This window comes from Felis catus, chromosome D1 (assembly GCF_018350175.1).
Source record: "Felis catus isolate Fca126 chromosome D1, F.catus_Fca126_mat1.0, whole genome shotgun sequence".
Lineage (NCBI taxonomy): Eukaryota > Metazoa > Chordata > Mammalia > Carnivora > Felidae > Felis > Felis catus.
The window spans coordinates 859,136-872,493 of NC_058377.1; the positions used below are offsets into that span (position 1 = coordinate 859,136).

General features: G+C 48.5%; 1 protein-coding gene and 1 long non-coding RNA gene across 9 annotated transcripts in view; one reads left to right on the forward strand and one right to left on the reverse strand.

Annotated features, from left to right (window-relative positions):
* Positions 1-248: 248 nt before the first annotated feature.
* On the reverse strand, positions 249-2,255 carry LOC123380303. Its single transcript, XR_006585838.1, has 2 exons — positions 1,451-2,255; positions 249-797 (listed from the first exon to the last, which is right to left on the reverse strand). It is a non-coding gene; the product is annotated as an uncharacterized LOC123380303 (long non-coding RNA).
* Positions 2,256-2,849: 594 nt separating this feature from the next.
* YAP1 (Yes1 associated transcriptional regulator) overlaps positions 2,850-13,358 on the forward strand; it is a 113,186-nt gene continuing 102,677 nt past the window's right edge. For 2 of the 8 annotated variants that reach the window (XM_045038188.1, XM_045038191.1), the window contains exons 1-2: positions 2,854-3,461; positions 6,752-7,002. In XM_045038188.1, coding sequence (XP_044894123.1) covers positions 3,150-3,461; positions 6,752-7,002 — 563 coding nt within the window. In that variant the 5' untranslated portion in view covers positions 2,854-3,149. Of the gene's footprint in view, positions 3,462-6,751; positions 7,003-13,358 lie in introns of all 8 variants that reach the window. The other 6 variants (XM_045038189.1, XM_045038193.1, XM_045038186.1 and 3 more) reach the window with 5 other exon arrangements.

Genomic DNA, 13,358 nt, shown 5'->3' on the forward strand with positions numbered 1-13,358 from the left:
AGAAAGAGAAAGAATCCCAAGCAGGCTCTGAGCTGTCAGTGCCAAGCCCGACATCCCACAAGCTGTGAGATCATGACCTGAGAGGAAATCAAGAGTCAGATACTCAACCGGAAGAGCCACCCAGGTACCCCAGGAAATTAATGATTTTAACACGCACTGATTGCAATCCAATATAGTTGTATTCACAGATACACCAGATAATTACAAAATTTACTTAAATATTAATTCATAACCCATTGCAGACAGTATCACTTGGTAAGAGGACGTTTATTTAGAGTTGTACAAAGCATGCCTTCTTGTAATCACGTACGTACATCTCTGGGATGATGGTAAACTGGTGACTGGACTAGTGCAGTTATATAGATCTTGTTCAGTGAAATACATGGGGAATGGAATTGAAGGCAGGGATGATTATGAGGTTGAAGGAGTGAGTTATGATTTCTAAACTGAATTGGGAAAGAAGTGAGAACAAGGGAGTGACAGGTTGATAGAAAAGAGGGAGACAATGCTATATGAGGCGTGAGTGATAAAACCAGAGAACCAAGTGGTTATTAAAAGAATAGTATAACAGACCCTGATTTCCCAACTGGCGTATTTCTGAATATGACCGTGTGGACACAGGACCTGGTGGCTAAGGTGGAGCGGACGGGAAGGTCCACTGGCGTGGATGGAGTGCAAGTCGTTGTAGGAGTAGCATTTTGAGACAGTGACCTACACGGACACTGAAGATCATGATCTTTTTGTGACAAGCATCCCGTCTCCAGTGCCTTAAACTGGGAATCGCTCCAAAAGCAGAGCTGGAGAGGAAGAGAGGGGACCAAGGACTGAATGCATGTTACCTTTATCCCTTATTAACCTGTGACTGAAATTTTATAGATAAAAAACAGTAAATGACAAAATCTCGGTTAGTGTACAGAAGTACTCAGAGAACATAAAATCACTCCTCTTCCAATCCACTCATCACAGGAATTTTGTTCTCAGTTTAATGGGAGATGTAACAATATTGAGCAAAGCAACCTCTGCTGTACCCTGAGCCCTGTAACTGGTGTCCCCAGCCACAGAGGTTCTAGTTAAGGGACAGCTTCCATTAAAGCCCTAGATTTTCTATCACTTTGGTTCTTGAAAGTTTAAGTTTTTAATGCAGTTTCTGCCCACAGGCTTTGTTTGTGTAGATTGACTATTGGATGTGAGGGGAAGAGACTGACAGTAGGGTCCCGGAGAGGCCACAGCACAACACATGGGGCAAGTGATCAATGACAGGTACACAGAACTCCCCAGATGCCCTCAACTGGGGGAAGGGCCGACTTTATGCCCACTGGCTCATTTAAGGCTTCAACAATTGAAGTAGGTGTTATTACTCTGACCCCAATGTTAAATTAAAGAACAGGAAATGAGTAATGCGCCCAACGTGTCATAGCTACTAAATGGAGGAAATGGGATCTGAACTCACATCTCCCTAACTCCAGAAGCTACAAGTTTGTGCTTAAATGGTCTTGACATTTGGGGCTGGGGAGAAGTCCCAGAGGCGATCATGGGTCTACTGACGCAGATCCCTTCGGAGGAAAGTGGGGTCCGGAGCAGTGGGGTGGAATCTGGAGTGCGCAGCCTCCCTTCTGGCCTGCCCGGACCACACCAGGTGATGGGTGATAGCGATCCCTGCTCAGAATTCTCCAGGGCATGTCCTGGCTGGAGGAAGACATTATCTCGCTGCTCAGGAAATTTTTTCTTGCTCAGTCCTATTTATACATCTGTTGCGCTAACATTACAGAAGAAATCATGAAAAAAGCTAGATTTCTCTAGCATGGGCTACTAGCTTTAAAATCAGAGTGATGTTGCACAACCCTGTGAATACACTTAAAAATACTGAATTGCTTAAATGGACGGTCTGTATGGTATGCGAATCACATCCCAATAAAGCTGTTTTTTAAAATAGCAGATTGAATGCATTTAAAAGCAAATTTTCATTGCTTTAGAGTGATTTCGATGGCCTCCTCGCATACAGGACACTGCCACAGGAGAAGCAGGCATCCAGAGCCCCCTGTGCCTGGCGTAGGGAAGAATGCGTGTAACCTGAGTTCAGCCCTGATTTTTTTCTGCGGCCCAGGATGTCATGACTAGGTTCCAAGCTTGAATGCAAATTAAAAAAAAGTTTTCACTTAAAAAAAAATAAACACTGAGTCTCCAAAACTCCTCCCATCCGGGGGCATACAGCCACTCCCCCGCAGTCCCCCTCCCCCCGACTGCCCGCACCCGGGCTGCCGCCGCCCCTCCCCCCCCCCGTTCCCTCCCCGCCCCCCACCTAGGTCCCCGGGGTCCCCCTACCCCCACGCCACCCCCCCACAACCCGTGTAGCCCGGCTCCAGTACCCGCGCCTGGGCCCCCGGGTCGACCCCACACCTGGGCCCCTGTCCCTCCTCCCCCTGGATTCCCCCGATCCTGCCCTTGGGCCCCCGCCCGCCCCCCCACCTGGGCCCTCCCGCATCCGCACCTGGGTCCGCGCACCGGCCCCTGCGCCTTGGATTCCCCGGCACGCGGGCCCCCGCGCCCCTCGGATTCCCCCCACCTCCGCCCCCGCGCCCCCCGGATTCCCCCGCACCCGGGCCCCCGGGGTGCCCCCGTACCCGCACCTGGGCGCAGCCCGCCCGCCCCGCCTCCCCGGGGGCCGCGCGCGCGGGCGGGTCACGTGCGGCGGGCCGGCGGGGCGGGCCGGGCGTCTGCAGGAATGCGGCAACTCGCGGGCGAAAGTTCCTGCGCGCGCCGGCCGCGGACCCGGGCGGGCGGGCGCGCAGAGGAAGGAAGGGCCGCGAGGAGGCGGGGCCGACGCGCCGCTCGGGCGGGCGGCTCTCTCAACTTTAGTTTTGGCGTCGGCGGCGAGTTTCTGTCTCAGTCGGGCGCAGCCGCCGCCGGGGGAGAGAGAGGGGAGGAAGGAAGGAAGGAACTCCGGGAGCAGAGCGGGCAGCGGGGGAGGGGAGCCCCCGCCGCCCCTCCCGAGCGCAGCCGGCGGGGCCGCGGGGCGCGGGCGGGGGGCGCGGGGTCGCGGCCTGTCCCCCCCGGCCCCGCGAGCGCCCAGAGGGCCGCCGCCGCCGTCCCCCCCCTCCACCCCCACCCCGGGCGGAGCCCTCGGCCGCGTCGTCGGGCCGGCGCCGAGCATGGACCCCGGGCCGCCGCCCGCACAGCCCCCGGCCGCCCCCGGCCCCCCGGGCCCGCCGCCCGCGCAGCCCCCGCCGGGGCAGGGCCCACCGCCCGCGCCCGGGCCGGCCGCACCCCCGGGGCCACAACCCCCCCCCGCCGGCCACCAAATCGTGCACGTCCGGGGGGACTCGGAGACCGACCTGGAGGCGCTCTTCAACGCCGTCATGAACCCCAAGACGGCCAACGTGCCGCAGACGGTGCCCATGAGGCTGCGGAAGCTGCCGGACTCCTTCTTCAAGCCGCCGGAGCCCAAGTCCCACTCGCGGCAGGTAACCGGGGATGGGGGGGCGGGGGGAACCGGGGTGCCCCCTCCCCGAGTCCGGCGCCGAGGTTTGCCGTCCCTTCGAGGTTCGCGGCGTGGCGGCGGCCTCGGGGGCCGTGCGCCCCCTCTTCCTTTCTTCTTTTCTTCCTCCCTGGGGCTCCCGGGGGGTTGGCGGGACGGGCGGGGGAGGGGGAGGAAGGAAAGGGTGGGGGGCGGCGGCGGCCAGGCCGCGGTGGGTTCGCACAATGCGCGCGCGTCCGCGCCCCGCACCTCGGTCGCTGGGACGCGGGCGGGGGGGGGCGGAGGGAGAGAGGAGAGGGGGCCGGGGGGGGAGTAGTCGGTCAGGACGGGAATGCGAGGGGGAGAGGGGGAGGGGAAGAGGAGAGGGGGACCTGGAGGGGGGCCGGCTAGGACTGGACAGGAGGGGGAGAGGAGAGCGGGCGGGGGGGGGGGAGATGGGGCCGGGATGGGGGAGGGGAGAACCGAGGGGGCCGGGGGGAGGGGCGGCCAGGACGGGACGGGGGGCGGCGGGAGAGAGGGGGCCGGGATGGGGGGAGGGGGAGAGCAGAGTGGGTCAGTGGTGGAGGCGGCCAGGACAGGGTACGAGGAGAGGAGAGAGGGGGCCGCGACGGGCTGGGGGGACAGGAGAGGGGCTGGCCTAGACGGGAGGGAGGGGGAGAGGAGACGGGCCCTGGAGGGGGGAGGGGCCGGCCGGGACAGCCGCGGGGAGGGAACGCGGAGAAGAGAGCAGAGAGGGGCCAGGGCGGGCGGAGGCGGCCGAGTGTACAGGCCTGGGTGGGGGGGATCGTGGGGGGGGGCGGGGGGGGAGCCTGGCCGGGGCGGTGGGGGGTCGGGGGTAGGAGGGTCCGGGGAAGTCCGGCCTAGGAGGGGAGGGGGAAGGGGAAGAGGGTCCGGGGGAGTCCGGCGGAAGAGGGGAGAGGTGGGGTCCCGAGGGAACGGGGGTGGGGGGCGCTGGCGTCTCCGCGGTGAGCGGCCGAGGTGGCGGCGTGGAGCGCGGGCCCCTGTCCTGCGGGGCACCTCGGGCCACCCGCGTCTCCGGGGGAGTCGGATAATTGTTCTCTTGTTTTGCCCTGTTGCTCGGGGTGGGGGTTGGAGCTGGGCGCCTGGTTTCTGGCTCTTTCTCCCGCCCGCTCCCGAGAGCGCCCGGCGGCGTCCAGGCTTTCCTGGAAGGCGCTGCGGGCTTAGCGCGGGGGCGGCCGGGCGTGGGGACCCAGGGGGCCGTGCGGGACTCTGGAGGGGGCACGGGGGGCCTGGGGGGGGCCTGCGGGGCCGGGGGGCGCCTCGGCGGGCGGGAGACGGGATCTCTCCCCCCCCCCCCCCCCCCCCCCCCCGCCCGGGACCCCGGGCGCTCTGTGCGGAGCGGCGGTGACCAGCCGGAGGCCGGGGACACGCCGCCGGGAGAGTGTTCGCATTCCGACGGTCTGGGTCCTCCGGTTTGGTCACGTCTTTTCTTTTTTTTTTTTTTTTTGAAAAGAACTTGCTGCAGGCTAAGCTTCAACGTAGGAACTTTGCCCAAACGTTAATTGGTTTTCCAAATACTGCGACGTAGTTGGTGCAGTAACTCGATCGGGAGGAAGGTTCTGGCCTCCGGTCCCCCCGTTGGCGCTCTCCTGCCGCACAGCTCGGGGTTCAGGGCCCAGAGAAACTCCTTGAGTTGCTGGCAAAGCCCCGGGTTAGGCCGGAGCGGGGAACCGCCGCTTCCTTTGTGAGAGGTCGGCCCAGGTGTGCCGTGCCCCCTCCTCCGAGCCTCGCATGGGTAGAGGTGTGCTCCGATGCAGGTTACTTCCTGCGCTTGGAAAGCGTAACCCACTCAGGGAGATGAACTTCCCATTTTGTGGCATCTGTAGGCCACAAAGAATTGCAACGGAGAAGTTGCAAAAAAAAAAAAAAATCTTTTAGTAAATGACTACGAGAATTTCCGTCGGCAAGTTTATGGATTCATACTAAGAAAAGAAAATCTTTTAGTAAATGACTACGAGAATTTCCGTCGGCAAGTTTATGGATTCATACTATTCGTAATCTATAGTTTTGTTTGGTTTAGATAAGTTTCTTAACCAAGTGTTGTGCATCTGCAAATTTGATTTATATTTCTGCTAGGGACTTCCTAATTCGAGTTTATGCTGATCAAGAACTCAGCAGCCCAGCTGATTTTAAGGCATAAATGCCTCAGCTGATTGCTTCCAGTCTTTCCCATATGAATCTAGGAAATTCTTACTTTAATAACAAAACCCAAATTCTAATCAGGAATTAGCTATGCTAGATTATGAAAAGTATGAATGTGGATCGTAAACAGTGCTGTTCACAAACTATTGGATATAAGTTCATTTGTGTATGTATATATCTATAGATATACAGATGTGTGTGTATGTATATATATATATATATACACATATCTATAGATGTATACATGCATGCGAGAAGCTGTTTGCAAATGAGAAAACTAAGGCTTGCGGAGACTGAGATTTGATCTCTGTCACACTGGCCAGTTTGGACTGGAACTCAGATCTTTGGGGTCCGCTTGGAAAGTTTTTTCTTGCCATTATATACTTGTAAACATGTAAGTGTGTACATTCTTACTACATTGCAGTTAAATTTTTATCGTCTGGGTACAAGTGCGCTGTTGTTTTCATTTCGTTAGGTGTCTGTAAGAACGTTTGAAAGATTCTGAATCTTTCACATTCATTAAAAGTTGTGTAGTTTGTGATGGTTTTACTGATGGCCTTTGTCCATAGGGAGAAAAAAATGACAGTTGTCCTGCGTTTAGGGCTTGGCTTAGGAAAAAAAACATTGCTTAAAACCCAGTTGAAAAAGAAAAGAATAAGAACGCATAGTTGTTACTCTTTGGGTTGTGCTCTACCGGGAACATTTTAGAACTCAGAAGAGCACCCATGCTGCCTTGCTCTTTTAGAAATTTGAGAATTTAGAAATTTAGAAACTTTAGGATTTTTAAAATTCAACATATCTTAGGAATGTTCCATCCATTTTGTACTATTCTCCTCTAAAATCTGTAGAAGGTACATGTAACGTATACTAGGTGGAAATTAAGTTAGATGGACTGCTAATCAGTAAAGTGACAAATGTTTGTAAAAGTGCACATTGAAATCACATAAACCATTGAAAAATACACAACTATAAACCTACATTCCTCTGTGTTGAATTTTAAATTTTGCCTTGGTGCTTAGATACTTGGTTGCAATGAAAATCTTGTCAAGGAAATTTAAAGGGACCCCTTTAAAAACCATTTTTAAGAAATTTTCGTTTTAATCTTCCTCGTAGGCCAGTACTGATGCAGGCAGTGCCGGAGCACTGGCTCCCCAGCACGTTCGAGCTCATTCCTCCCCAGCTTCCCTGCAACTGGGGGCCGTGTCTCCTGGGACACTGACCCCCACTGGAGTGGTCTCGGGTCCCGCGGCTACACCCGCTGCTCAGCACCTGCGACAGTCTTCTTTTGAGATACCTGACGATGTCCCTCTGCCCGCGGGCTGGGAGATGGCAAAGACCTCTTCTGGTCAGAGATACTTCTTAAAGTAAGTGGCAATGATGGCGGGAGAGTTTTCTAAGAAGAACATATTTTGGAAAACACAGGTGATATCGGGATGTAAAATGTCACTTATGTTTATTTTACTTTATATTTATGTCAGGCTTAGTTTTATATACGTGTATTTTTCAGTTGGATATGACCTAATTGCATTCTTGAGCTTGGGTAATATTTTGAAAACTCGATTGATTCTTGGTTTGGAGACTTTTAATCTTTTGTGGCAGTTTGGGTGTTCTCATTTTGTCTTTGTTCCAAACCTATTAATGAGCTTGGCTTAAAACTGAAACAATACTCTGAAAAGTTTCAAATAGGGAGATTTACAGGCTGGCAAAGTCTAGGGAGATGGAGGGCACGACTCCGAGTTTCAAGTGCACCTCTCACTGGTGCGGTAGGACTTCGGGAGTCAGATCGCACAGCACTTTAGATGGAGACATGACAGACCCTTTAGCTGCAGTTTGATGTGATTTATTTCTCCTCCTCCAGCCCCCCCCCCCCCCCAAATGTAAAGAGAAGTTCACTTTTTCCTGTTGGACACAGTCACTCCGTGGCAAACTTCATTCAAGGTAGCAGATCCTCAAAACAAAATCCTTCTCTTCTGGGAAAACAAAAACAAGGCTACTATTTATTTTTATGAGCCCTTTTGTCATTAACAGAATGGCAATATTTCATTAAGTCCGAAGAGGTCAAAATAGAATTTTATCCTTTTTCGCTTTGAATTTGTAGGTAAAACCTTTCTATTTTTATCTGGCTTATTGGTGCATGTTATAAACTGAAATCGATGTTTTTAAAAAAGTTGTTGATCAGATTGACATAATAAAGTGAGAAACGATCCTTTAAGTTTTGATGGAGATCTGTCTTGACGACCTCCTCCTAAGGCAAATGTAACATTTGTTTATTAGCTCAGATAATACAATTAGTGATACTGTTTTATTGTGTGAGTCTTAGTATTTTATGTTGTTTGTCTTTCAGGGTGGGGTTGTTGGTAATGTAAGATAGGGTTTTGAGACCTGCTTGTTTAGAAGAGCAGAGAAAGAAGTTAGATCTTGAGAAGATTCTATTCTTTTTTTGCCCCCCTTTCCTGTAATATATTTCCTTTTAAAATTCGTTTTCTGGTGTCCTGGTATCCATTTCAAAGGGTCACGTTTCAGCCAGAACAATAAAGGGCCTGAGACTGGAAAGTACACACGAGTCTGGCAAACTCATCTGCATGAGCAAGATGGACGACCAAAGTAAATGATTGAAAGAGCTGCTAGCTGGGAGGGATGCATCTTGAAGGGAAAAGGAATGGAAACAAACCAAGTCGTTACAAGGAAACAGAAAAGCTATACTTTCTGAACCTCTCCCTGCTGGGTCCTGTGCTGACCTGGGGAGTTGTTTTTTGGTTTTTTTTGGGTTTTTTTTTCAGCACTTAATAGCCTGCTTGTCTCCTGTCTTTAATTGATGCTGTAGCTAAAAGTATAAGTTTTTTTTTTAAAGAGCAACATCTATGCTCATCTTAGTCTTTTGTATCTTGTAGTAATTGCTTATAGGTGACATCTGCCTACATTTTCAGTTACTTTGAGCTGAAAGAATTATTCTGTACATTTATTTTTAAAAGTTTCCAATGTATTTTTCTTTGGGAAGAAATACATCTCTTAACGATATTGATAAAGATATGATAAGGAGGGATATACACAAACACACGACACCACCCTAAATACCGCAATTGAATGGGTCTGTAGGGATGGTAAACCAGTCCAAAATAATATGGAAAGGTATGCCGTATGAAAAATGGTTGTAGGAGTGGAGAGAAGCTTCCCTGGAAAAGAAAAAAAAGAGAGAAAACATGATTGTTCTTGAATGGAAAAAAAAAAAGAAAAATTAAAAAACAAACATGATTGTTCAAGATTTTTGAGGGTCTCTCCCATGGAAGTGAACTTGGGCTTATTATATGATAGGAAACATGAGCGTTTGGGACTCCATGGAATAATTTTCTCCTATCGAACCTTTCAGAAATACAGGATTTTTTCTGAGAGGTAGATCTTTCCCAGTAAAAGCAGGCAAATGATGAATTAATTGGTACTTGTCAGGAATTGTATCGAGGGCCCCTGAGCATTGGTTTGTGGAAGATAGGTCCTGTGGGCTTATAAAATTTTATATTCTTTTAAAGAGTGTCTGCTTTACACCAATATGTAATTTGAAGAAGTTATAAAAAGTTAGTTCACATCCAGTTGTTAGCTCCTTTCATGATGTCCTGGGTTGGATGAGTTGCCATAATAAACAACTTACTTTGGTGTACCGTGCAGGTAAAGGGATTAATCTGTCCTGTGAGTCAAAGATGATGATAAATGAAGCTTTTGGAGCCAAGTTGCTGTTGTCCAAGTTCATTTTTATCCTAGTTTTGATGTTTTCAAGTTACAAAGTACATAATTGATGGAGATTCATACTTGGCATGAAGAAATCTGACTATGAATGGTTCAAACATGGAAGGTGATGTAATTTGATTGAAAACTTAGAAGTGTTGACTTTGGAAACTAATTGTTGCCTTGTGATCATAGATGAATGACTTTTTGAAGTCACTTGGCCTTTAGTCTCAAGGCAGGATAATTACTGAAGGATTGATCATTGCAGATTTGAGCCCCCCGACCCCCCACCCTCCCATAGCGCAGTGAGCTGTTCCGGAGGAGAAGAGCGATCTTCGCTCGACAAGTGCGACCAGTGCAGTAGCTGCTACTCTTACCAGCAACACGCGTTCGGGCTCTGGCGTGATTGTGAGGATGGTGGGAAAGCTCAGTCTATGTTTTATGTAATATTTGTCCTGCCGAGGTAACGGTTTTAAAACTAATTTCTTCAACATTGTATATTGAGCTTTTATTGTACAGGAATCGTTGGTCTGTGTTACTCTGAGAATTGCTGCCTTCTTCAGCTGTCTTAGAGTTTTCCTACAGGAAATGGTTCTTCAAGTAGGTGGTCAACAACTTCCTATTTCTTTATAAGCTGCTGAATAACTTCCTGAATTAGTATTCTATAACATGTCTGGTTACAAGGAGTGTTTTTACTTCTCACATTTTATTTTATTGAATCTGATACCGTGTAACTATTAATGGTAATAGTTACAAAAAATTTCTTGTATATAATGTACCGCGTGGAATTACGATTTTAGAAATTTGATAAAGTGATCGTAAAAGTTTGTGAATTTCATTGTTTTAATAACGTTCTAATTTTTAAAGGTCATTTTGTTTCATTTATATTACTTGTCATTTTCTGAATAATTGGACAGTGTTTTTAGTCCTTGAAGGTTCAAGGTTTCTTGTGGCTGTGATTTGATTAAAAGTTATATTACCTGGTTTTTTATATGTATGTATGTATGTATTTATTTATTTAGTGAGAGAGAGAGAGAGAAAACGAACATGCGAGGGGAGGGCCAGAGAGAGGTAGAGACAGAATCCCAAGCAGGCTCCACACTCAGCTCAGAGCCCGAAGTGGGCCTTGAACCAACGAACCCAAGAGATCATCACCTGAGCCGAAATCAAGAGTCTAACACTCAACGCCCTGAACCACCCAGGTGCCCCAAAAGTTATATTGAGTATCTTAATCCACAGTTTTAAGAAGGTATTTTTCCGGAGATCTTTAAACAGCCAGTATTCCAAGATTAAATGAACTTGCCTTGCAGATGTTATTGGTAACTGTAATTGGTTTGTTCCTTTTTTTCTTTTTCTTCCTTTTTTTTTTTTTTTAGCTACGTGTTATTTCAGGAGTGAATGTTCCACTGCCCTATTTAAAGCTACCTCAGAAATGTAGCAGTTAAATGAGATGAATTAAACCCTTTCCTACTATAATTTGACGTTTGCTTCGTTGCTTCCCCGATTCTCGGCACCCTCCCCCAGTAGAAGACTAAAAGCATAATATATATTGTTACCATAATAAAGCTGAGATGTTTTTCAAAGGAATAGCTTCATAAGGAATAAGGCTGTTCTGTTTTCTGGTTTCTTGATATGTTAAGTGTGACCCAATGATTTCCCATTAAAAATGAAGAGCTTGGAATATTGCCATTAAATGTCAATTGAGCTGCAAAAGCAAAACAAAAACAAAGCCCTCAAATTGCAGTCACAGAGTGTTTTCTCTGTGAGGGGAGGGCGGATGTCTGCCCATCCCTCTGTCCTGCTCCCTGGTGGAGGGGGGAGATGGGAGTGTGCCCCCACCCTCTCTGCTCAGTAGGTAGCCATCCAGGGAAGAAAGGCTGTGGGATTTACGCGGAAAAACTGGAGACCTTGTTGAGTACAGGGGCAGAAGAAAAACACTTTGGAGGTAGCGGATGTGACAGAGTAAATAGAACATAGAGATTAGTTTATTTCCTGAGGAGAATAATGAGCAGTTTTTGTGTGAACTAAGAAAGATCATTAACAAACCAGCTGTGAAATACAGCAAACTCCCAATTGGCTGCAAGATGGTAGGCTAATTTTCTATAAAAAATAACATTCAAAAAAATACTCCTTGCCAAAAGCCTCGTATTAATTAAGAAAAAAAAGGTAGGTAGCATTTGAATAGTTGAAACTTAAGAAAAAGTGTTTTTGAAATCTTGAGATCAGTCCCCATAAGTAATGTAGAGTAATAAGTTTCACTTCATAGTTAGGAACACAGTGTAACGTAAAATGCTGTTGCTAGCATAAATCTGAATTGCTTTTTACCTTAAGGTTTTTGGAGACAGGCACATTTTAAGCCTGACCTTTTAGTTGTCAAAAACTGAAGTTCAGACTTAAAGCAAAACCAAGTGAAGTCCTTTTAAAAATCAGTTTAAGATTTAAGATTATTTATACTTAATTTGCTGCCTTCAGTAATATTATAGTTTAGTCATTAATTACGGCTCGGAAGTTGAATAATGGTTGAGTGGCCTTGGCTAAAGGGAGGCGAGAGGCCTGACGAGCTGTGCGGTTTGCCAGCGGTTCTTACAGAAGGGGCCCCGGGTTCTGGGGTGAACCGGAACTTCAGGGCTGAAGGGACGTGGCTGTTGTTAGGGAGAAGAATTGTGTCCTGGTCCTGCAGCACCAGGTGTCCCCGGGAGCCAGTACTGTGGTGGGGGTGGGGGGAGCACTTCTGTCTGCGGAGGGCTTGACCCCCGCTAAGAGCAAACAAAGAAGTTTGGTTTAAATCACAGTGGTCCTTTTGCTTTTTCCCTTTAAGGTTTTAGACCAGAAAAAGTGGTCAGTAGTTTAATCCTCGTTTGGCTCTTAGCATGAGAAGAATCATAACCTTTCATAGCATCAGTTGATCAGATGTTTCTCTGAATAATGTGGAAACTTAACAAAATACTGCAGCTAGGGATGTCTGAAAATACCGACATTTTCAGCTTTATCCGGCCGCGGCCGGCACGTCTCCCTCTGCACGGGTGCTGTATCACTGGACTTAGCAAATTCTTCAGTGGCGTTCTGATTGGGGAGCACTGAGGGTACATTTTGTTAGAAGCTCTATTTTTCCTCTTGCAGTTGCTTGCTTAACCTACAGTGAGCAGGGTTTTTGTTTGTTTTTAAAGTAAAGGCTATATGAGACCAATAAGTACATTAAGAGAGATGTGCTTTTTGGCATAGATCTTTTGGTGTGGGGTTTGGAGTAAAGATGGCTTTTTTTATTCAGGGTGCTCCCATAGAACTGAGTGTGGACCACAGAGTTGTTTGGAATTTACCTCATCACGTGTGCTGAAGTGCCTGTAAGGGGTGGTGGACTCCTGGGGATGAGCTGAACTAAACCCTGCCACCCAGGAGGAGGGGACGTGGGGACTCCTCTCCCTCTCCGTGCGAGCAGGAGTGTGGGGTTTTCTTTCATACTTACAAAACTGTCCTTCCTCTTCTTCCCCGTGCGTCTGATTTTGTGGATTTTTAGTAAGGTGTTTGTTTTATTATAAAAGTAATGCGGGTTCATTAGAGAGAATTGGAAAGTTCAGGAAAGGGGAAAGTAGGGACGGAAACTCCTAGATTCTTCCACGGGGAGTCTCATATCTAAGTATATATTTTGATATTTAACTTTTAGTGGAGGAACATATACGTAGAATTAGAAAATCTCTTAGTAATATAAGGTTAATAAAGAAAAAAAGGCATTTCTCGCCCACTTTTCTTTTTTTAAGTATTTATTTATTTATTTATGAGAGAGCTCAAGTGGGGGAGGGGCAGAGAGAGAGAGAGAAGGAGAGAGAATCCCAAGCAGGCTTCCACACTGTCAGCTCAGAGCCCGATGAGGGTCTCAAACCCACGAACTTGAGCCGAAACCAAGAATCAGATGCTTAGACGCAGCCACCCAGGCGCCTTAGCCCACTTTTCTTTATCTCAGGCTTGCATTCTCCAGAGGCAAGCACTTGGAACTCCTTAGAGATCT